Genomic DNA, 16,353 nt, shown 5'->3' with positions numbered 1-16,353 from the left:
TAGCTGCAGTTTTTTAAATCCCGATTTAAAAAATACTTTGTATGTGTGTATAAAGGTATTTATTTTGCAGGGGGCATGGTGGGGAAGAAGAGACGTAGATTGGTTAAAATTTTGCCTTAAACGATGGGATTTTTGTTGAAACAGTTACATGATCCAAAGTTCATGGAGGGCTGAGCTTAATTTAAAAATTATCTAAGCAGTAGGCTTCCCTGATAGCTCAGTTGATAAAGAATCCACCTGCAATGCAGGAGACCCTGGTTCGATTCCTGGGTCAGGAAGATCCCCTGGAGAAGGGATAGGCTACCCACTCCACTATTCTGGCCTGGAAAATTCCATGGACTGTTTAGTCCACAGGGTCACAAAGAGTCGAACACAACTGAGTGACTTTCACTTTCAAGCAGCAGGAGATAGGCGGAAGCCTCCACACTGCCTGTGTACTGCTCCCCAAAGTGGGCCCCTGTCTTCATTGAACGAAAATAATTTTCAAGAAAGGCTGCTCATGAGAGCCTAGTACAAACTATTCTTAATGAATATGGCTTTCAGGTAGCAGAGTAACCAAAATCTGTGTCTACCAAGGTGTTTCCTGGAGAAGGCCTGATGTATCTTTAGGGCTTGTGCTCTTTCCTTCTTTCCTTCCTTTATTTATTTATTTTTTGGCAGAAAGATTGTGAAACTTATTAAGTGAATGTGACCTGGGCTACTGATGGTGCCCAGGGTCCCTTGCTAAGTCACTTTTCTGTGCATGGGCACCTGGTGCCCTCTTGTGGCTGAAGGCTGCCACTGCAGCCCACTCCCTTTGGCCTTTAGGGTCCAGGTTCATTTGCTGGGATACGGGGGACACTGTTGTGGACTCTGGGTTTTGTCTGTTTGGTGACGGAATGGATAGGGGACGGTTTTATCCAAGTAGGCCTCCTCCTCTTGGCAGCTCCCATCCCAAGCCCGCAGCCATTTAGACAGCAGCTCCTCCCGAGCCAGGCCGCTGTGGGCTCTCGTGTGAGGGTAGGTAGGTTTGTAGAATCAAGTTGAAGCCACCCACTCTCACCGCCATCCCCAGTGAGATGGAGCCTAGCCCAGGAGGGACAGAAGCGGGCTGAGGTGGGCCCCTGCTTCCGCGTGCAGTGCTGCCCTGTGTCTGGTGCGGGCCTTCAGGCTGCCTGTCCCCTCACCTGCAGCAACAGCGACGGGAGCGGGAGCAGCGGAAGCTGCAGGAGAAGGAGCAGCAGCGGCGGCTGGAGGACATGCAGGCCCTGCGGCGGGAGGAGGAGCGGCGGCAGGCCGAGCGCGAGCAGGTACAGCGCCCCCAGTGCACACCGGACTCACCCCTTCCCGCCCTGGCCTCCCCTCCTGCTCCTGCTGCCTGCCTGCCCTGCTCCCCAGGCCCCTTCCCCTTCTCTCCCTCCCCCGGAATTCCTCCTATCTTTTCCAGCTTCACTCTCTCTCTCTGTTTTCTCCCACCCTTCAACCCCCTACCCCGGCTCCCTGCCCTCCTCCTGTCTCTGTGCCTTCATTCCCCATCTCTTTGCCCCCCGCCCTGACTCCTGCCTCCTGCACCGTCCCTCATGGGGCCTCTGCCCCGGTGTCCCCCTCATTCCCTGCCTCTGTGGGGCTCATCCCACCCCGGACTCTCTCTTACTCTCCCCCACTCCCCACCCCGGCCTCCTCCTCATCCTCACCCCACTGACCCCATCCTCCAACTCCTTCGCCGCCGCTGCCGCCCCCCACCCCCCTGCCTCTCCCTCTCTCCCTGCCCTCTGCCCCCCACCCCGCCCCCCAGGAGTATATCCGTCACAGGCTAGAGGAGGAGCAGCGACAGCTCGAGATCCTTCAGCAACAGCTGCTCCAGGAACAGGCCCTGCTGCTGGTAACGGGGTCCCCAGCTTCCCCCGGGAAGACGCGCATTCAGAGCATCTCTGCCGCAGTGGGACGGGAGCACTTCAGGGGAAGGGGTCACCCGGGCATCAAGGGAAGAGACCTCTCCTCTCTAGGCAGTTGGAGGAGAGCAAGGGCGTGCCTGCTCTGGCTTCCAGGGCCCACCCTGCTGAGCCCTCTCTCCCTACCCTTGGGCCCAGGAATACAAGCGGAAGCAGCTGGAGGAGCAACGGCAGTCCGAGCGCCTGCAGAGGCAGCTGCAGCAGGAGCACGCCTACCTCAAGTCCCTGCAGCAGCAGCAGCAACAGCAGCAGCTTCAGAAACAGCAGCAGATCCTGCCCGGGGACCGGAAGCCCCTGTATCACTACGGTCGGGGGGTCAACCCTGCCGACAAGCCAGCCTGGGCCCGAGAGGTACTCAGCACCTCCTATGCTGCCTGAGACTCCGTCGGTCATTGCGCACGGGAGGCCCCGGGGAGGGGAAAGGGCAGGCAGTGCATCTGGGTGGTGCTGGAGAGGTTGGGACATGACTTGGAGAACAGGACAAAAGCCGTCCTGCTTGGCGTCCTGTCGCATCACAGGTGGAAGAGAGAACAAGGATGAACAAACAGCAGAACTCTCCCTTGGCCAAGAGCAAGCCAGGCAGCACAGGGCCTGAGCCCCCCATCCCCCAGGCCTCCCCCGGGCCCCCAGGACCCCTTTCCCAAACTCCTCCTATGCAGAGGCCGGTGGAGCCCCAGGAGGGACCGCACAAGGTGAGTCTCTCCCTGTTCCTGTCTTCACACACAGATATGGGGGTGGGGGGCGCCTCACGTGTACACACACACGCACATGCCCAGAGCCAGGGGCCACAGACCTCAGGACATGCGGGCAGAGACATTGTTCTTGGGCTCCAGGAGCCCCTTTCGATGGATAGTTGGAACTCAGAGGCTTGACCTGCCCCTTCTTCCCTGCCCAGGCCCCAGCTCCCAGGTGGGGGCGTGCCACAGAGCAGGCAGCCCACCCTCCCTGGTCTCTCCCCGCAGAGCCTGGTGGCACACCGGGTCCCACTGAAGCCATATGCAGCGCCTGTACCCCGCTCCCAGTCCCTGCAGGACCAACCCACCCGAAACCTGGCTGCCTTCCCTGCCTCCCACGACCCCGACCCCGCCGTGCCCGCACCCACCGCCACGCCGAGTGCCCGAGGAGCCGTCATCCGGCAGAACTCAGACCCCACTTCCGAAGGGCCTGGCCCCAGCCCGAATCCCCCAGCCTGGGTCCGGCCTGATAATGAGGCCCCTCCAAAGGTAAGGGCCGCCTCGCAGAGCCGGAAGAGGGCAGAGGAATGGGGGGATAGAGTGGGAGTGGTCAGCGGGCGAGGTGGACGTGAGCTTGGGGGTCTGGAGGGAATAGAAGGGTGAGGAGTCCGGCCTGGCCCATCCCGCAGGGGTCACCCTGATGTCTGGGGGGCGGGCCGGCATGCGAGTGTGTCCAGGTGATTCCATGGTGCGTGTGGGAGCAGAAGAGGCCCCCGGGGTTCAGGGAGCACCAGGGGCAGACTTGCTGGCCAGATCCCAGCTCTGCTGTCTACCCGCCTCGTGAAACTTGGACAAAGGTCATCAGCTTCCCCAACCTAAGTCTGCTTCTCCATCAAGGTGGGGGGGCGCCCCTTCCAGGGTCTCAAAGAGGGACCTGGTGTCTGCCATGCCATCATGGAGCCCTGACCCCTTCCTTCCCTCCTCAGGTGCCTCAGAGGACCTCATCAATCGCCACTGCCCTTAACACCAGTGGGGCCGGAGGGTCCCGGCCAGCGCAGGCGGTCCGTGCTAGGTAATGCCTGGCTGGGGGCGGGCGGCAGCCTAGGGCTCGGGGCGGGCGGCAGAGGGCAGTGTGCCAGGTTGCCCACTTAGGGGTGGGCGAGCCCCGCCCCAGTCACCTCAGCCCCCGCCCCGCCCCGCCCCGGCACCCTGTGCTCCCTCCACAGACCTCGCAGCAACTCCGCCTGGCAAATCTATCTGCAAAGGCGGGCAGAGCGGGGCAGCCCCAAGCCTCCAGGGCCCCCCGCTCCGCCCCCCGGCCCGCCCAACGCCTGTAGGTAATGGAGCTGTCCCCCCTGCTCCCTCCCACCTTCACTTCTGCCACCTGTACCCCCCTGGTGATGGCTCCCTCTGCGGTGCAGCTCAGCCTCCCGGGGCGCGGACACCCCATCACCCTGACCCTACCTCCACCCCTCCCACAGTAACCCCGACCTCAGGAGGAGCGACCCCGGCTGGGAGCGCTCAGACAGCGTCCTCCCGGCCTCTCATGGGCACCTCCCACAAGCCGGCTCGCTGGAGCGGAACCGGGTGGGAGGTACGTGAGCCCAGCCCCGGGCGCAGTCTCCCCAGGGTGGACCCCCACTTTGGCAGCTCTGGACTGGGCAGCATGGGCACCAGGCTGGACTTGAGGCCAGCCCCTGGGCTGGTGTCAGTGACCTCCTTTCTCCCCCACCCTGCCACATCTAGCCTCCTCCAAACTGGACAACTCCCCTGTGCTCTCCCCCGGAAACAAAACCAAGCCTGATGACCACCGCTCGCGGCCAGGCCGGCCCGCAGTAAGTCATCACATGGCCCCCTCCCATCTTCTCATGGTTTGTGACCTGGGGGCCACTGTGGAGCCTCTGGAGCCCCATAGAGCTGGGCGCCAGGGGCAGGGCCATCATTAGTCTGAGGCTGGAGGGTCTGTGGGCTAACAGGGTGGCACTTCCCAGTTACTAACCTTTCTTAACCTCTCTCCTGCCTCCTCTTGGCTGCCCTTCTTCCCCTGCGGCCCTTCCCAGAGCTATAAGCGAGCCATTGGCGAGGTTAGTGAGCAGGGCTGCGGGCAGCCCCTCCTGTTCCCTGCCTTTCTCAGGCCTCCATGGCACCCCTGCGTCCCCGCCTCACGCAGCTCCTCCTCTGCAGGATTTCGTCTTGCTGAAAGAGCGGACCCTGGACGAGGCCCCCCGGCCTCCCAAGAAGGCGATGGACTACTCATCGTCCAGCGAGGAGGTGGAGAGCAGCGAGGACGAGGAGGAGGAGAGCAACGGCGAGCCGTCAGAGGGGAGCAGGGACGCCCCTGGGGCCCGGTATGGGGGCGCCCCGGGCAGGGGCATGTCCCTGCCAGAGGCGCCTGAAAACAGGTGTTAGGGGAGGGGGTGTTGGGTCAAGTTTGAGGGAAAGCAGTTCCCTTTTCCCCCCGAATGGGGCCTCAGCTGTCATTGCCGGCCCATTCTTCCTACCCTTCCGTAGAGCACGGTATTCAGGCCTGGGGGCTGGTGTCCCCCGCTGTCCTTCACTGTCCTGTGAGATGAGCGCCTCTTTAGGACAGCCAGCGCTCCCCCAGTGTGGGGCGGGAGCTGCTGGGTGCCAGCAGACACTGCAGGTGCCTGTGCCCTGGCTCTCATCTGCTCCCTGTGGCACTCAGGTGGCACTTGGGTGGCAGGCAGGGCCCGGAGGGCCTCCTGACCTTCCTCTCTCCATAGCAGCGATGGAGACACAGACAGCGTCAGCACCATGGTGGTCCACGACGTGGAAGAGATAGCCGGGCCCCAGACCCCCTACGGGGGTGGCACCATGGTGGTCCAGCGAGTAAGTGCCCCTCCCCCCCCATTCTGCCCCAGCCTGCCCTGCTCCTCCTCAGCCCCAGCACTGGCCCCCTTCCGTTTGTTCCTTTAGACCCCCGAGGAGGAGCGCAGCCTGTTGCATGCCGACAGCAACGGCTACACAAACCTGCCAGACGTGGTCCAGCCCAGCCACTCGCCCACTGAGAGCAGCAAAGGTCAAAGCCCCCCCTTGAAGGATGGAGGCAGTGACGTAAGTGGGTGGTGGTGGCTCTACGGGGCGAGAAGAGATCACTGGCCATGGACAGGAGATACAGGGGCGCTGGGGCACTGTGGTTGGCAAGGGGGAGCCCTGGGGAGCTGGTTGGCCAGGGTGCAACACGAGGGGTGGGCCCGGGCTGGGGTCTGGCATATTTGCCTCACTGCCACCCCCACCCCACAGTACCAGTCTCGTGGGCTGGTAAAAGCCCCTGGCAAGAGCTCATTCACGATGTTTGTGGACCTGGGGATCTACCAGCCCGGAGGCAGTGGGGACACCATTCCCATTACAGGTGAGACAGGAGGCCTGGGGAGGGGTCGGGTGGCCTCTGATGACAGGTTTCACTGAGTGGTCACAGCCTCCCCTGTGGCCTGCACCTGCCCTGGCACGAAGGCAGTAAGGGCTTCTGGGGCCGCCTTGACCCAAGGCGGGGCAGAATGCTCAGAGGTGACCCAGGGACCTGCATGAGGGAGCGAGGGCTTTGCCAGGCCTTCTGGCCCTGTGTAGACTCCTCCAGGCACCTGGTCCGTTCCCTAGTCTTTCCCTTTGGTTCGGAGTATCCTGGAGCATGGGATATAGTGAGACAGAGTGACAGGACTCAGCCCACTCCCTTCTCCTCTCCTCCTCCTGCAGCTCTGGTGGGTGGAGAGGGCAGCCGGCTCGATCAGCTACAGTACGACGTGAGGAAAGGCTCTGTAGTCAACGTGAACCCCACCAACACCCGGGCCCACAGCGAAACCCCCGAGATTCGGAAGTACAAGAAGCGGTTCAATTCTGAGATCCTCTGTGCGGCCCTTTGGGGTAAGCCAGGGTAGGGAAGGAAAAGAGGGGCCTGGTGTGCCCCCGTGCTCCCGGTCAGGCGAGGGCCTGGCTCTGCCTCTCATCTGCCCAAGGGCTCCTCTTGCAGGGGTCAACCTGCTGGTGGGCACGGAGAATGGGCTGATGTTGCTGGACCGCAGCGGGCAGGGCAAGGTGTATGGACTCATCGGCCGGCGGCGCTTCCAGCAAATGGACGTGCTGGAGGGACTCAACTTGCTCATCACCATCTCAGGTTGGGGGGAGGCGGTGGCCAGGAGGAGGGCTCAGTGCCTGGGGGGAGGGTTCAGTCCTGTTCCCCAGGACAGAACTGGAAGATGGGGGCCCCACTTTCTCACCCCTCGAGGTCCACGCAGGATGGTGGGGAGGTGGAAGCTGGGCCTTCAGTGAGGGTTCTCTGTCCCTCAGGGAAAAGGAACAAACTGCGGGTGTATTACCTGTCCTGGCTCCGGAACAAGATTCTGCACAATGACCCGGAAGTGGAGAAGAAGCAAGGCTGGACCACTGTGGGGGACATGGAGGGCTGCGGGCACTACCGAGTGGGTGAGGAGGTCACAACACAGCGGCCCGGGCACATTTGTTTATGAGAAGAGATAAAGAGACGGGGTCCTGGGCTGAGAAAGCCTTGAAGGCCAGAGATGGTGGGGGGGCCTGCAGTTGGGGATGTAGACAGACCCAGGGGAGGGGTTGCAGCCCAAGCAGGGAAGAGCCTGCATCCCCCCTTTTCCTGTCCCTAGTGAAATACGAACGCATCAAGTTCCTAGTCATCGCCCTGAAGAACTCTGTGGAGGTGTATGCCTGGGCCCCCAAGCCTTACCACAAATTCATGGCTTTCAAGGTAACCCAAGCCTCAACCTCCATCACTGGTCCAAGGTCTGGCTCCTCTGCCCACAGCCCCTGAGCCCTTTCTCCCCCCACAGTCCTTTGCTGACCTCCCGCACCGCCCTCTGCTGGTGGACCTGACCGTAGAGGAGGGCCAGCGGCTCAAGGTCATCTATGGCTCCAGCGCCGGCTTCCACGCTGTGGATGTGGACTCGGGGAACAGCTACGACATCTACATCCCTGTACATGTAAGCTTGGCAGGGCTGCGGGCGGAGCGGGGTCCCCGGCCTGGGCCCAGCCTTGGGGCCTCCCACCCACTTTCTCCTCCCCAGATCCAGAGCCAGATCACACCCCACGCCATCATCTTCCTCCCCAACACGGACGGCATGGAGATGCTGCTGTGCTATGAGGATGAGGGTGTCTACGTCAACACGTACGGCCGGATCATCAAGGACGTGGTGCTGCAGTGGGGAGAGATGCCCACCTCTGTGGGTGAGTGAGGGGCCCGCCCCCTGGCCTGTGTCCCCGAGCCAGCCGGGCTGTAGCCCACTTACCACCCCTCTCCGCTTCCCCCCAAGCCTACATCTGCTCCAACCAGATCATGGGCTGGGGAGAGAAAGCCATTGAGATCCGCTCCGTGGAGACGGGCCACCTGGATGGGGTCTTCATGCACAAACGAGCCCAGAGGCTCAAGTTCCTGTGTGAGCGGAACGACAAGGTAGGAGTAATAAGCCGCCCAGGCTCCTGCACAGCGTGGGCCCCATCCCCACCCCTACTCCCACCCCTTCCTGGGCCCCTGGGCAGAGCTGGGGGCGGGGTGGTGATAGGTCTTTCTGAGAGGCAGCCTGCCTTTCCCCCACCTTCAGTGTCTAAGAAGTCTGGGCTCCTTCATGCTGCATGTTCCTGCCTTTTGGAGGGGAATGGGGGCACTCTGCGGGACTAAATCCTGCAGTTTCTCCTTCCTCCCAGTTAACTGAAGCACCTCCACCTTGGCTGCCCCACACACCCTGGTGACTTCTTCTCCTCCCTACCCAGGTATTTTTCGCCTCGGTCCGCTCCGGGGGCAGCAGCCAAGTTTACTTCATGACCTTGAACCGTAACTGCATCATGAACTGGTGACGGGGCCCTGGGCTGGGCTGGCCTCTGTGGACCAGCTCACCCCCCACAGCCAGACTCCCCGGCCGCCCTTCTCTTCCCTCCCTGGGCTTTTGCTTTTACTGGTTTGATTCACTGGAGCCTGCTGGGAACGTGACCTCTGACCCCTGATGCTTTTGTGATCACGTGACCATCCTTTTCCCCAACATGTTCTCTCCCCAGAACTGTGCCTGTCCCAACTTCCAGGGAGAGGCACAGCTTCCCCTTACCAGGAACTGAGTGGGCCTAGCCCCACCCCCCTTTCTCCACTTACAAGGAGAGTGCTTGGGGCTTGGACCCCATACCCCACTGCTGCTGACTTGGCAGGGCCCTGGGCCCCATCATTTGCACGTCAGGGGAGCCGGCTTCCCCCCTTGAATGTACCAGACCCTGGGGGGGGTCACTGGGCCCTAGGTTTTAGGGGGGTCACCAGCCACTCCAGGGGCAGGGACCATTTCCTCATTTTCTGAAAGCACTTTAATGATTACCCTCCCCCCAAACCCCAGGGAATGGAGGGGGGACCCCGCCAGCCAAAACATTTACCCCTTTCCAACCCCCATCTCTTCTAGCCTCTGCCCTTCCCCGGTGGAGGGGGGAGCAGGGAGCTCTCACCCTCTCCCCCCCTTGCTTGCATCTGTATATAGTGTGAGCAGCAAGTAGCCCGCCCCCTCCCTGCCCCCACCCCTCCTCAATGTAGTGGCCTTGGAGATCTCGTTTGTTAATAAAGACAATTCAACCAGCTCCCACCACTTCAGGCCCTAGGTTACTCTGTTTTCTCTCATCACCCCGGGTTCTAGCCAGGGCCCACCAGCATGGCTGGGATGAAGGGGGTGGGAATCTGCAATCCCTGAATCTTAGTGGAGAGGGGGTGGATGGGCAGTGCTGGGCTAAGAGAACCTACAAGAAACAACTAAGGGAAGGCCCAGGCCTCCTCAGCCTTAAACCTGTGGACCTTGAGCTGAGACCATTTGGTTCCTACCCACTCCAGCCTGGCCAGGCCACAGAGGTGCCTGGCTTCAGCCTCTCAATGTGCAAGTGTTGGAAATGGGTCTCTCCTGTTTGGCTTCTGAGAGGATCACATGGGACTGGGGCCCAAGAAATACTGGGAGGTCAGGAAGACTGAAGTGAGAGTGTTTCTTGCTTTCTAGAGGGTTGACATGTGGGAGCCTGCCTGCACCATCTGCAGCTCTTTCTGATGCCAGCCAGGTGGCCGGACCCACACATGTGCGCACACGTGACTCCTTGTGAAGTTGAATACAGATTTATCATTGGCAGTGGGAAAGGATAGTAATAAAGCAGTGGTAGCAAGGTGTTTTTCAAATATCCTCCTGGAGACGGGTGGGAATTCTTGTCGGTGTGGCTGTGGCCTCAGGTCTACATACATGGCGGGTAGGGCAGCTGAGGCACTCGGTTGAAGTAGGCTCCGAGGAAGATGAGGCTGGAGCCCACGAGGAAGAGCACCAGAGCAGCCCAGAAGCAGATGCTGTCAAGGGCCTTCCCCATGCGCACCCAGTCGGACACCTCCTGGGGAAGGGGTGGGCACAAATTGAGTCCCTAAAAGCTGTAGGAGCCAGATGCGCAAGAGTCAGGGATGGCGGAGGGCCCCCAGCGCCTCACCCCACCTTGGTGCTCCCGCCCACCTCGCCAGTGGCCTCCTGGTCCCGAGTGCTTGAAGCCACGAAGTTCACGGCATCCACACAGCAGCGGATCTCGGGGGCGGCAGCGCCCAGGTTCTGGCAGAGGGTAGCTGGTGGGGGCGACCCGGGGTGGGTGATCAAGAACCTAGCCCTTGAAGGCGCCCCCCTTGGCCCACTCGGGCCAGTCCGCTCACCCGTCCAGGTTCCGTGCCGGTGCCTCTGCTGCTCAAATACCAGTTCGCTCCGCGGCTTTTTCAGTATCAGCTCCTCCGCGCGGAGCAGGAGGCCCAGGGACGACGCCCTCCTTGGGGGCGAGGCAGCTCGGGGGATCTCGGGGGGCGCGCCGGAGCCCAGGAGCTGGGGTAGCAGCTCCAGCAACACCTGGGGTGGGCGGGGCGGGGCGGGGCGAGGTTAGCTTGAAGCCCCACCTCCTTCCCGAAGCCCACCCACCCGATGCTTACGTGGCGCAGTCGCGGGGACATGGCGTGAGTGGTGGGCGTCCGCAATGACACGTTGAGCACGATGACGCAATTCATGACAATGAGTGTGGCGACCACCATGACGAAAATGAGGTACCTGAGGAGCCCAGAGTTCGTGATGTCACAGCCTCCCTGCTGCCCATGAGCCACAGAGCGGCCACAGGTCCTCTGACCTCACAAACGCACCTCTCCGCAGGCGTGGAGCTGCTCCTGGCAGGGCCAGACGGTCCGCCCCCCGGCCCGGTCTTTCTCCCCGCCCTCGCACGGCCAGTGGCAACCATGAAGGGGACCCCCAGTTCCCTGGAAACCCTGCTGTGGGTCTACCACTTCCACAGCTCCACGGAGGTGCGCCTACACCCTCGAGACGCTCTGGGAAGGTTTCCAGCGCCCCCCGCCCCCCGCCCGGTGACCTCTGCCCTATGTCCCGATGACCCCGCTGCCCCTGTGCCTTTCCAGGTGGCCCTCCAGCCCCCCCTTCTGTCTTCCCTGGAGCTCGTTGCGGCCGCAGCCCATGAATATCTGGAGCAGAGGTTCAGAGAACTGAAGTCCCTGGAGCCTCGAGAGCCGGAGAACCCGCCTGCCCGGAAGCCCACCCTGGGGCTAGTGCTAAGAGAAGCCGCGGCCAGCGTAGTGAACTTCGGGGCCACCTTGTTAGAGGTGGGGCGCCGGGGAGCGGGGCGCAGAGGAGGGAGTCGGGAAAGGGGATCGAGGAGCAGAGACCTCTGCATCCCCACCAACTTCTGTATCCCCACGACAGATCTCAGCCCTGTGGGTGCAGCAGGAGCTACGGCGACTAGACGGCGGCCCGGGTCCGGGCCCAGACGCTGGGGATCCGGGTGGAGCCCTGGCCCGGGTAGCCCAGGCCGCGGGGCAGGGGGCTCTGCAAGTGGGGGCTGCAGCAGGCGCGAGCGCCCGGCTCCTGCTCCAGGGGGCCTGGCTATGCCTGTGTGGACGAGGTCTGCAGGGGTCAGCCTCATTCCTGCAACAGTGGCAACGCCATCTGGACCTCGGAACCCCTGGGGAACCGGTGAGTTCAAGATGAGGGGAGAGTTGGGGGCTAGAGGCGTCCCGGCTGGGTGGCACTGAGCCGGCCCACTCCCAGCAGAGATACTCCGGAGGCTTCAAGTTGGCGTCCAGCAGCACTGCAGAGGACGGAGGACCGAAGAACCCACCACGATCCCAGCCCTGCCCCACGTCCAAATAAAGCCCAGGTGGGGACCGTACAGTTAAGGCTACTCGGGAGTCCTTAAGTATTGGCCCTGCCCTCTCCACTGAGACCCCCCCTGGCCCCGCCCCGTGCTCGTCTGGCCCCGCCCTTCACGCTAGCCACGCCCCGCGCAGTCACCGCCGGGATCCTCTCCGTCCCTCACCTGCCCAACAGCGGCATGCTCAGAGATGTCTCTGGGGTTTTCTGGGCAATCAGGAACAAGAAGACGGTCTGGGCGAGCAGGACGTTGATGGAAACGGTGCATTTCTGGCCGCCGGCTGGAGGGAGTGCCTGGTGAGGACAGGCCCCGCCCCCCAGGAGGGGCCCCGGGTTTGGGGTCTGGGCGACTCCATACCCTGCGCGGGCAGGAAGTAGGCGAGCAGCACCAGGCCCGAGATGAGCACGCAGGGCACGATGATGTTAATAACGTAGAATAGTGGCTTCCGGCGAATAATGAGCGAGTAGATGACGTCAGTTTTCCCTGGGCCACCCGCAGAGTCACCGTCGTGGCGGCGGATCACCCCGGGACAGAAGTCGATGGCCCACTCGCCGTTCTCTGCAGGACGGGAGGCGCGGTCAGCCAGCTCTCGGGGAATGTGGCGCCCTGCTCTGCTCTCCGTCCCCACATCTGACAGTGTGTGGGGGGGTGGGGGGGCCTGCAATTCCAGGCGAGGAGAGGATGAAAGTCATCTGGGCCAGGGCAGGTGGGCTGGTAATTGGGTCAGAAAGGGGCGTTCCCAGGGAGCTTACGGAACCACCACAAGGGAGGAAGGAGTACTAGGCCGACAATCAAGAATGATTTCAGGGAAGGTTCAAGTTAAAGCACGGCTGTCAGTCAGTCCCAGCATCGAGGGCCCAGGGCAACCCCACTGTGCAAGTCCCCTCTCGGGATCTGTCTAGAAGCGGGTTTTTCGGAGCAGGAGGGGAGCCTAACCAGTATAGGCCTCAGTATCGATATCGATCTTGCTGATGGTCTTGCCCTCGTCGTCCACCGCAAAGACAAACTCCACCTCTTCGGCATTGTACGTCTGGGAGCTGCGGAGCCAGGATCCCAACCCCGACCCCAGAGGCTGGGACCCGGGCCTCAGGCCCCGCCCTGGAAGCCGGGTTCTGGCAGGGGAATTACGCTCCGCCCGATCACCAAGCCCCGCCTCCAAGCCTGGGTTTCCACCCCTACTTCTCATCCTCTAGAGCGCGCTATCGCCTTCGAATGCCTAGCCCCACCTCCAGCACAAGGCCCCGCCCCGGATTAGAGGTCTCCCCGCCCCCGCGCACCTGGCCCCACCCCTTAATCCCTCAATTGTCCGGGCCTGCGAACAAGTAAGTCTTCCCACCGGAAAACGAGCGAGCAGTTCTGCCAGTCGAAAGGGAAGTAGGTGACCTCCACGGCGCAGGTACTGCGGTAGATGGCCGGGGGCAACCAGCTCACGTAGCCGCCCTCAGAGACCAGCACATTGGCCTCGTAGGCCACCCCGAACTGGCCGTCGATACTGTGGGCTCCAGGAAACCGAGAGTTGGCCCAAATCTGCGGCTCCCTCACCCCCCAAGCAACACCCCTGCCCCAACCAGGTCCAGCCCAGCCTCCACCCCTCCCCAGACCTCGGCTTCGCTCCAGTCTGGCCCGGTCCTCACTTGTTTTCCAGCACAATCTCTGGCAGCCATACGAGTTCTGAAGGGACCCGCAGGGTTTCTACGCCCCCAAAGTCGCCCTTGCTGTAGTTGAGTCGGTAATCTTGCCAGTCCTAGGGGCGGGGGAGGGGACGGAAGGACGTGTGCCGCGCTGCCTGCGAGGCTTTTGGGAGAAAAGGGTCCCCTAAACCAGATCTCACGCTGTTCCCCAGCCTTGACTCACGATTCCAATCCAGACGCTGGTGGTGAGGGTCTCTTCTTTCTCGTTCTGCGGGCGGGAGATGAAGATGATGGGGGAGAGCTTTAGGAGAGAGTTGAGCGCTTGGGGCCAGAAGTGGGATCTTAGGCTCCGAGACGGCACTCGGGTGCCGGTGCGGGTACCTTACCAGGGAGATGAGGTTGGTCAGGGTGACTTTGAGGGAGATGGTGACAGTGTCCTCGGGCTCCTGCACTGGCCGGCGTCCTGGGTCATAGGTGTCGAAGAGGTAGTGGTAAAGGCGCAGCTCCTCATTCTTCCCCTCACCTCTGCCTGGGGATGGGGCCAAGCAGCAGGGTCAGGACAGGGAGAGTCTGGGGAGCCGCTCTGCTCTGCCTCCGGGTCTACAGGTCTCTGCTTCTCTGTATGTCTCTGAGGCTGTGTATTTTCCCATGTCTGTCTCCCGAACTAGTGATACTGTGCCTGGGGACCAAATATGTCTGTCTACATCTCAGTCGGTCTCTGTCCTGTCCCTTTATGTCAGTGTCCTGTGTGTGTGCGTCCCACCTCTTCCCCCGACCCTGGCCCATACCGAGGAGCTGCAAGAGGAGCAGGGCGCAGAGCAGAGCCCCTGCCATTCCGCTGTCTGGTCCCCCAGGTTATTCTGAGCTTTGGCAGGCTCAGACGGGGGCAGGCCAGGGTGCCTGAGTGAGGGGGAGGAGGGTGTTAGTTCCGGGCTCTGACTACCCCTACTGCAGCCAGGGACATCTTGGCTGCTTCCAGAGGCAGCTGCCCCATCCTGAGTTCCCTGCCCCCACCCCATCCCAGCCTTCTCTGCCTGGGCTTCGGCCAGCTGTCCAGCCCCAGCCCCGATCCTTTTATGACTGGAGCAGGCCCGATGCTGGTGGGCAGGTCCTTAAACACCTGGAACCACAAACCTGGCAGAGGGGGTGTGGAAGGTCCTGCTTTCAACACTGCACTGGTATCCTCTGAGTCAGCTGCCCTGTGCAGGTGACATCCCTTGCCTGCTACACTCAGCACCACCCATAACCCAGCCAAGGTCACACAAATGCAGTTTCTGATAGCAGAGTTCGGCAAAAGCAGAGTGTCCATAAAGATCTGGTAATGAGACAGGCAGCCACAGGGGATTAGCCTGCAATAACAAACTCCACATGGCAAAAGAGACGGTGCCACAGTGCAGGGCCCATCTCCTCCCAGAGCCAGTCCCAGTGTCTACCCACCTGCAGCTCTGTCTGGGTGGGCACCTACAGAGATCCTCGTTTTCCATCTCTCTGTTGCCACCTTGTGGCCACATCTGAAAGTTACTGACTGCCCCACCTCATTCAAAACCCACCTTTCAGTCTTTCCTAAATCTCCTGAAGTGAAGTGAAGTGAAGTTGCTCAGTCGTGTCCGGCTCTTTGCAACCCCATGGACTGTAGCCCACCAGGCTCCTCTGTCCATGGGATTTTCCAGGCAATAGTACTGGAGTGGATTGCCATTGCCTTCTCCAGGCGATCTTCCCGACCCAGGGATCGAACCTGGGTCTCCTGCATTGTAGACAGACACTTTACCATCTGAGCCACCAGTCTCCTTGGACCACCCTAATCAATTACTGGCTATACTTGTTTAAAATGCAGTTTCCTTGGCTCCATTCCCAAAGAATCCCAGTTTAGTAAGATGACACAGAGGAGGGGCCAGGAATCTGCTTTAAGAAATTTCCCGTGTGTTTCCTTATGGGGTAGGAAGCACTCTTTACACTACATGTTCTTCCTCACACCAGTACAGCAAAGCAGTTGCCATTGTGCTAAACGTATCAAAGAGGACTCCAGGTCAGGTCCAAGGTCATGTTACTGAGTCCAAGCTCCTGCTGCTTGCCACATGACAAGCCAATAAATCGAGAGACAAGTTGTCGGGCAACTTTATTTGGAAAGCCAGCAGATGGAGAAGATGGTGGACTAGTGTCTCAAGGAACCATTTTCTCTGAATCAGAAGTCAGGTTCCTTTTCTATTTAAGTTGGGTTGAGGGGACGGGTGGCCAAGTCCTGGTTCCAGCCACACTCTATAAGGTATGTGTTAATGTCTTCCTTCCTGCAGCCACTTACCTGTGGGCCTGGTCAGGATGTTTCCAGTGAGCTAAACCAAGGTATTTTACTTAATGCTCAGTAATGACATTACTAAGCATATGACATAACCCCTAAGAGACAGAGTTCCCAGAGATGGGCCATTATGTATAATTTAAGCTTATAGGCAACATTTCTTTCGTGATTAACATCATAGAACACACAAGGTTCTTCCTTATTACAATTCCCCACAGTCAATGGGGGATAACGTGCAAGGCAAATTTCTCTGCCAGGGAGTGGCATCTGGCCCAAATTGGGTTCCCTGCTGAGTCTTAGCTGTTGATACCAGACCAGGTCCCTGTGCCTCAGGAACTAACAGAGGATTTTCCAGTTGATCCCTATAAGGAAAAGGAGCCAGTCTGACCACTTTCTGAGCCCCAGAGTCAGGAATTAGAATTGGGGCCAAATAGGAGCAAGCGATGGTGGAAGGGGTGTATATAGTGGCATAACAGTGAAGCAGCTGGGACAGCCAGCTGGACCAAAGGTTGGAGCAACATTCCCTCACCCTGCCCTTGGGTTTCTTTCTTTTTTAAAAAATATTTATTTGGCTGCACCGAGTCTTAGTTGGGGCATTTGAACTCTTAGTTGCAGCATATGGGATCTAGCATCCTGACCAGGGATTGAGC

At 60.6% G+C, this 16,353-nt stretch overlaps 3 protein-coding genes across 33 annotated transcripts in view; 2 read left to right on the top strand and 1 right to left on the bottom strand.

Moving 5' to 3' along the window:
• The window catches only part of MINK1 (misshapen like kinase 1), a 47,081-nt gene extending 37,874 nt beyond the window's left edge, over positions 1-9,207 (top strand). Inside the window, exons 13-34 of one of the 28 annotated variants that reach the window (XM_061390864.1) lie at positions 1,173-1,289; positions 1,775-1,861; positions 2,070-2,282; positions 2,450-2,623; positions 2,954-3,154; positions 3,592-3,677; positions 3,832-3,942; positions 4,087-4,199; positions 4,352-4,440; positions 4,666-4,689; positions 4,790-4,953; positions 5,353-5,455; positions 5,543-5,680; positions 5,870-5,978; positions 6,320-6,487; positions 6,594-6,737; positions 6,911-7,045; positions 7,240-7,340; positions 7,423-7,572; positions 7,657-7,816; positions 7,903-8,042; positions 8,360-9,207. In XM_061390864.1, the coding sequence (XP_061246848.1) occupies positions 1,173-1,289; positions 1,775-1,861; positions 2,070-2,282; positions 2,450-2,623; positions 2,954-3,154; positions 3,592-3,677; positions 3,832-3,942; positions 4,087-4,199; positions 4,352-4,440; positions 4,666-4,689; positions 4,790-4,953; positions 5,353-5,455; positions 5,543-5,680; positions 5,870-5,978; positions 6,320-6,487; positions 6,594-6,737; positions 6,911-7,045; positions 7,240-7,340; positions 7,423-7,572; positions 7,657-7,816; positions 7,903-8,042; positions 8,360-8,443 (2,811 nt within the window). In that variant the 3' untranslated portion in view covers positions 8,444-9,207. Of the gene's footprint in view, positions 1-1,172; positions 1,290-1,774; positions 1,862-2,069; positions 2,283-2,449; positions 2,624-2,893; positions 3,155-3,591; positions 3,678-3,831; positions 3,943-4,086; positions 4,200-4,351; positions 4,441-4,665; positions 4,690-4,789; positions 4,954-5,349; positions 5,456-5,542; positions 5,681-5,869; positions 5,979-6,319; positions 6,488-6,593; positions 6,738-6,910; positions 7,046-7,239; positions 7,341-7,422; positions 7,573-7,656; positions 7,817-7,902; positions 8,043-8,359 lie in introns of all 28 variants that reach the window. The other 27 variants (XM_061390863.1, XM_061390860.1, XM_061390859.1 and 24 more) reach the window with 27 other exon arrangements.
• Positions 9,208-9,700: 493 nt separating this feature from the next.
• On the bottom strand, positions 9,701-15,807 carry CHRNE (cholinergic receptor nicotinic epsilon subunit). Of its 4 annotated transcripts, XM_061390896.1 has the most exons (12): positions 14,199-15,799; positions 13,797-13,939; positions 13,634-13,678; positions 13,414-13,523; positions 13,116-13,271; positions 12,716-12,816; positions 12,137-12,337; positions 11,945-12,059; positions 10,557-10,671; positions 10,290-10,476; positions 10,099-10,205; positions 9,701-9,982 (listed from the first exon to the last, which is right to left on the bottom strand). In XM_061390896.1, the coding sequence occupies exons 1-12, from the start codon at positions 14,242-14,244 to the stop codon at positions 9,833-9,835; spliced, it is 1,476 nt and encodes a 491-aa protein (XP_061246880.1). In that variant the 5' UTR covers positions 14,245-15,799; the 3' UTR covers positions 9,701-9,832. The 4 variants fall into 4 exon arrangements, with proteins under 4 accessions (XP_061246880.1, XP_061246877.1, XP_061246879.1 ...); XM_061390893.1 differs by having other exon boundaries at positions 10,099-10,476; positions 14,199-15,802; XM_061390895.1 differs by having other exon boundaries at positions 9,855-10,019; positions 10,099-10,476; positions 14,199-15,807.
• Positions 10,701-11,797, top strand: C19H17orf107 (chromosome 19 C17orf107 homolog). The gene is made up of 4 exons (XM_061390900.1): positions 10,701-10,919; positions 11,031-11,231; positions 11,332-11,601; positions 11,680-11,797. Exons 1-4 carry the CDS (start codon positions 10,716-10,718, stop codon positions 11,776-11,778), a joined length of 774 nt encoding a protein of 257 aa, XP_061246884.1. The 5' UTR covers positions 10,701-10,715; the 3' UTR covers positions 11,779-11,797.
• Positions 15,808-16,353: the final 546 nt, after the last annotated feature.

The sequence above is a fragment of the Bos javanicus genome, chromosome 19 (assembly GCF_032452875.1).
Source record: "Bos javanicus breed banteng chromosome 19, ARS-OSU_banteng_1.0, whole genome shotgun sequence".
NCBI classification, from domain to species: domain Eukaryota; kingdom Metazoa; phylum Chordata; class Mammalia; order Artiodactyla; family Bovidae; genus Bos; species Bos javanicus.
The sequence above is the reverse complement of the archived record's forward strand: the minus strand, read 5'-3'. Positions and strand labels throughout refer to the sequence as shown.

Excerpts from the sequence above, each read along its gene's own strand:
- CHRNE (XM_061390893.1), bottom strand. The coding sequence starts at position 14,244 with ATGGCAGGGGCTCTGCTCTGCGCCCTGCTCCTCTTGCAGCTCCTCG. Across the intron at positions 12,060-12,136 it reads CTACTTCCTGCCCGCGCAGG|CCGGCGGCCAGAAATGCACC; the intron begins GTATGGAGTCGC and ends CACTCCCTCCAG. Across the intron at positions 9,983-10,098 it reads ACCAGGAGGCCACTGGCGAG|GAGGTGTCCGACTGGGTGCG; the intron begins GTGGGCGGGAGC and ends CCCCTTCCCCAG.
- C19H17orf107 (XM_061390900.1), top strand. The coding sequence starts at position 10,716 with ATGAGCCACAGAGCGGCCACAGGTCCTCTGACCTCACAAACGCACCTC. Across the intron at positions 10,920-11,030 it reads ACTTCCACAGCTCCACGGAG|GTGGCCCTCCAGCCCCCCCT; the intron begins GTGCGCCTACAC and ends GTGCCTTTCCAG. Across the intron at positions 11,602-11,679 it reads TCGGAACCCCTGGGGAACCG|AGATACTCCGGAGGCTTCAA; the intron begins GTGAGTTCAAGA and ends CACTCCCAGCAG.